Source organism: Schistocerca gregaria, chromosome X, assembly GCF_023897955.1.
Source record: "Schistocerca gregaria isolate iqSchGreg1 chromosome X, iqSchGreg1.2, whole genome shotgun sequence".
In the NCBI taxonomy this organism is placed as follows: Eukaryota; Metazoa; Arthropoda; class Insecta; order Orthoptera; family Acrididae; genus Schistocerca; species Schistocerca gregaria.
This window is the reverse complement of record NC_064931.1, coordinates 819,784,391-819,790,390: the sequence shown is the minus strand read 5'-3', so window position 1 is coordinate 819,790,390 and position 6,000 is coordinate 819,784,391. Positions and strand designations below refer to the sequence as shown.

Here is a 6,000-nt window from a genome sequence, read left to right as displayed (position 1 = left end):
TCCTAACAGTGTGTGGCAAGCTATAGGTGGGGCTGTCGCTTACAGCCACGTACATCATTTGTTTACATTTTGTCGGTTGGTTGGTTTGTGGTGATTGAAGGGACCAGGCTACAAATGCCATCGATACCTTATATATTGTCCACGCACTCTATAGCTTAAGACGTGGATGTCACAGTCCGTTGACACCAGTGTGTAGGGTAGAAAGGAAACGTTCTCCGCTGACTACTGGTGTCGGTCACATGTCAGCTCTTCCGAAGTGAGTGGCTCGGCGGCGGCTGCGTCGGCGTCGGCAGCGGGAGGCGGCGCGCCGCTGTGGTGGGGGCGGCGCCGCGGCGGTGGGGGCCGGCGGCGGCGGCGGAGGGGGCGGCGTCGCGGCGGTGGGGGGCGGCGGCGGCGGCGGAGGGGCTGGCGTCGCGGCGGTGGGGGGCGGCGGCGGGCGGGCACGTGCGCAGCCAGAAGGCAGGCGGCGGCGCAGGCGGCCACACACCGCCACCATGGTGCAGCGCCCGGAGAATGTACGTCATCTTCCCGGCTGAAGAAGTCGTGGATCTCACGCTCGGCATCGTCACCGAACCGCGCCACCACGGGCTGCTCTGCCCGCACCACCGAAGCCTTCTCACAGGTGAACCATTTTGTCTACACTTTTCTTTTCTCTTAGCATTTATCTTCACCTTTTCCAATTTTTGCAATTTTTTGCTTCACGAAACTTAGTGTTACACTACTGAAACTCGCGGGCTGGCACAAGTAACATTTTCTCGCTCTGAGAGCTCCACTGTCAATACAATGCGGACTAAACCGTAATAATTCCAGCGGAGGTATTGAATTGTCGTACCTTATTTCATCCCGATAATTTACAAATGAACTTTCACCTGTCTCGTAGAAGAGGGACACTATTTAGCTTCAATTTTGAGAGTCAGACACTGTACGTAAAAAAAGTGACAGCAAAAATTTTATTGTTATTGCGTTAACGGCCACGGGGAATGTAGAGCAATACGTAAACTCACGTGGAATAAAGCGAGTATACAGGTCGTTTACTTTTGTTCCATCCATACAATAATATTGGTACGTGGGAGTAATCACCGAATTTGTGTAAAATAATGAGGTAGAGAATGTGGCGCTGGGGCGCTATCGCGGTCAGTTGCTCCACAAGTGCGACGCTTGCTTCTTGGCGCCGGTGAGCTGCTAGTTGGCACGTGTGACCCGCCACCGTTGTACGGCGCCCAAGTATTGCTGACGCTCGCGGGCGAAAAAGAGGGAAAAAAATTACCTGGCCCTGGTATATATTCTCCGGCTCCGCGTTTCGAAGGAAACAATAGGGAACCGCAGGTACGCAGATTGCAATGCAGTTTAAACAATGGAGTTTTTGATAGTGTTTTGAGTGTGTGTGTGTGTGTGTGTGTGTGTAAGCTGATTATTTGCGTGGCCCAGTGGGAGCTGGGCTACTATTTATAACTTCCTCTTCACTTGCGAGCCACACTGAAAACTAACTACCTTTTGTTAATACTGATGCATGCAAGTGCAATCGTGGCTACCTAGTAGGGACGAAATTATAAAACAACGAGCGAATCTTGCAGTGAGACGGAAGCGTGACTGAAGCAAGACGTTCGTCTGTAGCGCGTAACGACGTCTACCGCAAAGTAGGCGACAGTAAATACGTTATAGCGGTTTCCAAATATTAGCAGTGTGTTATATTCATGAAGTACGACCTTCTATCCGCTTCTTTTATTACTTTTAAGCAACATATCTTGTGAAACATTGGCAGCTTAATTGAAAGCTAAATTTTCTTCATGATTAGTAGGAGGTGCTCACAACGAAACATTAATCTACTGTTTTGAGTTACCTAAAACTTTCTGTGTCGAAAGTACTACTACAATCTATTCAGTGCATAGTATATCTGTTAGAACTACTCTTCCTCCTGTGTTTCTTTATCGAATATAAACAATAGGTTTTATGCTTTCTCTTAGGATTAAAAAATTCCATTTTACAGCTATACGTTCACTTTCCTGTACTGCTGAGAAGAGGAGAACTGGTCATTGAGAAAATGTTATCTCTCTTCGATTGAATGGTGTGGAATGCAGAAAGATGAAAGGGACATGTCAATTTTTTCATTCTTCCTTGCTGGCAAAATATGATGGTGCGACTATGAAATAGTGAAATACGGTATCACCATAAATAAATAAACTACGACGGTTATTCCCTTTTCCGTAGTTCTCACTACCTAGTATACACGTATGGTTTTTGAGTTTACGTCTTTTCATGCAGACTTGTTTCTCACAGTGTGTTTAGGAGGAGTAGGAAACAGACAAAATTAAGAAGAAGAAACATATATCTTTCTTGAGTCTGTAACATTATCGAAATAAATTGAGAAAATCTATCAAGCACGTACAGTACAATGAAAAAAATTAAATTTTCTGTTGATGAGTGTGTGTGTGTGTGTGTGTGTGTGTGTGTGGAGTAGATGATAAAGCTGTTGCTTCAAAACTGACAGTTATAAACTTGTCGAGAAGAGAGCGTACTACACATTAATCAAACAATAATGACACATAATTACTGTCCCAAACAATTAATGAAATGCGTAGGATATAGTGTTTACTATGCATGTATCTTAAAATTATCGTTAGTTTTTATTAGATACTTTTTATCCGCTTAAATACTCTAGAAATCGTGATCTACAATGTCCATTCGTGTCTTCATCAGTTCCATATTATAAGAACGGGTTCATTGAGAGATGCGATGCAGTTTGAACCACTGGACTCGAATGGGTGTTCAAGTTATCGTCTAGTTTGTGCTAATTGGAGGCGAAATTTTCTCTTGCACCGGTTAAAACTTTACTACAGTTGATAAATAAACCACAAAACTATGCAGTCCATTGCAGAAGCGTGAATTTCCTCTCTATTCTTCCACAGCTGCGGTTCTACTCCATCTTTAACGACCTCGTCAGGGAGTACGCTTTGCATACCACCTTTATTCCGAAGAACAGTTCTGTCATTCAGATCTGTTTAAACGAGGTGGCGCAGTAGTTAAGGCAGTGGACCTGCTTTCGGCCATTCATGTTTTGGTTTCCCGTGGCGAATGTCATGAAGTTTCTTTGAAAAGGGATGCGCTCGTTTTCTTGCACAGTGTGAGTTTGTGGTCAGTCTCTAATGACTTCGTTGTCGGTTTGATGGTATCTTTCAGTGTAAACAATTTTATTAAACTATCTGTATACCTCATAGAAATCATTTTCACCAGCTACAGAAAAGTGAAAGCTAAATAAAAGAACACGTGATAGAAATTCAGGATTTTTCACCGCATCAGTGAAAGTATTTTGCAACTGTTATCGAGAATTCCCATGAAAATTAGTTTACGAACGCCACTAAATATGAAAAAAAACAATAAAGGATTTCCAGATGTTCAAACTCCAGATAGTTGTCACTTTCTACTAATGCCACTACCGTTGAAAGGTCACTTGCTACATGAAATTTGACGGTTAAATAACTGCAGAATCATTAAACGGTATGATTTCTATATGCTTTCTCTTTGTCTTATACCCTTCACAATTCTGGAAAGCATTTCAGGACAATAATTTTTCAGTCTGAAGCTGCGAAGAACTTTCTTTAATGATTTTGTAATGCCTTCAGCTGCAATTCTCTTTATTTCATGTTCGATTGTATAATTTCGGCCTAAGAGTATTTTCAAGTATTTTATGGACGATTCTTTAGTGGTGTATTATACCATGTGCGTCCTTGCTCCTATGACTGCATGTAACTGTCATAAAATAAATTATAAAATAGCGAAAAACTTTTTCTAATTTATTTTATGACATTTACATTCAGTCATCGCAGCAAGGACGTACACTGCATAATATACCACAAAAGAATCTTTTTTAAACACTTGAAAATGGCCTAAGGCCGAAATTGTACAATCGTACATGGAATAAAGGGAATAGCAGCTGAAGGCATCACCAAACCATTCAAAACATTTCAGGACAAGTTGGATATATCGATCCAATTTTGTCTGCGTCTTTTAATGGATATAAAGAAAAGTGCTTTTACCCTTCCTTGAGGGCTAAACGTTCTGAGTCATTTTAGTATATACCACATGAAATAACAATGGGGATGTGCCTCTATTCTTCGTTTGCACATCAAGGAATACAGACAGATGAAAAGGACATGATAGTTATCTAGTTTCTTTGGTAGTTGATTTTAGGGTATAGTAAAGGACATATAACACTAAAAACAGGTCTACAGTAACTATAGCGGCTACAGAGAATAATGACAGAGCCAATCGCATGAACTATCTGTTAATTACGTTGTCTTCCTTCTATCCATTTCACTCAGCGAATATCGGAAAAGAACTCTTCGGCAGGAAGAATAAGGCAAGGATACTTTTCCTTTGACAACTATAGTACAAAATAAAATGGAAGACTCTATGAAGCTCATTTCGTTTCTGATTTTACTTAAATGTGTGGGAAGCATACACATAGAACAAAAGCAATCAAAATATTTTAAAAAGTTATATCGATCAATATAAAACTTAAGCTGATGTACATTACTTATATTATTAATCTGTGTTTTTCACACTGTTGCGCAGGATTCGTTAAGATCGCGCCTATAAATAGATTTAAATAGATGTCGTTAATTCTAAATTTTGCAATGAAGGCCAGTCGCCATTCAAGGCAAAAGGCGCTCCACACATCACGTACGTGGGTTCCAGCATTGATGTCGGAGGCGTCATTGTCTTCTCTGAGAATATACAAAATGAAGGCGAGAGTGTGCAGGAGCTGAATGGCGAACTATGGCCTTACAGGGACAGCCAAAGGTATTTTGACTGCTTAGATGATACTTGTGTAACATCATAATCGAGGAGAAAACCAGAAATAGAGCTTGTGGCGCTGGCAGTGGCGAACGTGACAATAGATACACTAGTAAACGAATGATCAGCAACAGAAACGAATGAATTCTCCATTTCTCTGTCTATAGTACGTGACAATTTGAAAGTGAACACGTTAACTATCCTCTAAGAGGCAATAGTGTTCCGGTCGAGCTCCCAATTACGAAATGTTCAAATGTGTGGGAAATCTTATGGGACTTAACTGCTAAGGTCATCAGTCCCTAAGCTTACACTCTACTTAACCGAAACTATCCTAAGGACAAACACACACATCCATGTCCGAGGGAGGACTCGAACCTCCGCCGGGACCAGCCGCACAGTCCATGACTGCAGCTCCCAATTACGCCTCAAAGACATAAACAAAACATTGACACACGTCAAGGTCAAGTGTATTTTCGTATAACGGTTGAAGAGAGAACTGCAAAAAAAGATTGAGATTTAACGTCCAGTCGACGATGTGGTCATTACAGATGGAACACAAGCTCTGACTAGGGTAGGATGGGAAAAACATTGAGCCGTGTCTCCAGATTGGGTTTGAACAGCCCTCCTCCCGAACGCGAGCCGAACGTATTGCCCCTACGGTCGGTAAGAAGCGTGTAGGCTGATCATCCCTTTCAAAAAGAAAAATAAAGGAAATTATATGTGTGCATCAATGTTGGAGGGGTGAAAAGTTTAAGGTCCCGTCAAGATCGAGGTCATTTGAAGTAGTCATGGACGTGAAAGGAAATGAACCTGTGATTGCATACGTACACATCCCAGATTCCACCCGAAGATATTTAGGGAATGCACGGAGAACCAAAAGCAGTACGGCTGGACTGGGATATGAAGGACGGCCTCCCCGTATACGAGACCATTAACTTAACCACTGCACCCTCTTAACCGTGTCAGTTTTAGAAAGAATATTGCGAACTGCCTGATAATAGCATAGAACTGATCATAGACTTATATCGAAATAAAAAAAAGCATGAAACGTTAGGTTATAACATGTTATTTGTACCGATTTCATTAAGTTCGTAATAAAAAAAAGTTGAACTGAAAGCTACCAAGCAAATTAATAAGAGTCTCATTTGTGAATAATGTTTATGTGTACTATTACTTATCGCAGCTCCTTTATATGTTTCTCTCTCT

General features: G+C 41.7%; 1 protein-coding gene across 7 annotated transcripts in view; it reads left to right on the top strand.

The window, feature by feature from the left end:
- The first annotated feature begins 454 nt into the window (after nt 1-454).
- The window catches only part of LOC126297890 (uncharacterized), a 2,130,251-nt gene continuing 2,124,705 nt past the window's right edge, over nt 455-6,000 (top strand). For 5 of the 7 annotated variants that reach the window (XM_049989191.1, XM_049989197.1, XM_049989196.1 and 2 more), the window contains exon 1: nt 455-622. In XM_049989191.1, coding sequence (XP_049845148.1) covers nt 514-622 — 109 coding nt within the window. In that variant the 5' untranslated portion in view covers nt 455-513. The remainder of the gene's footprint in view (nt 623-6,000) is intronic. The other 2 variants (XM_049989195.1, XM_049989193.1) reach the window with 2 other exon arrangements.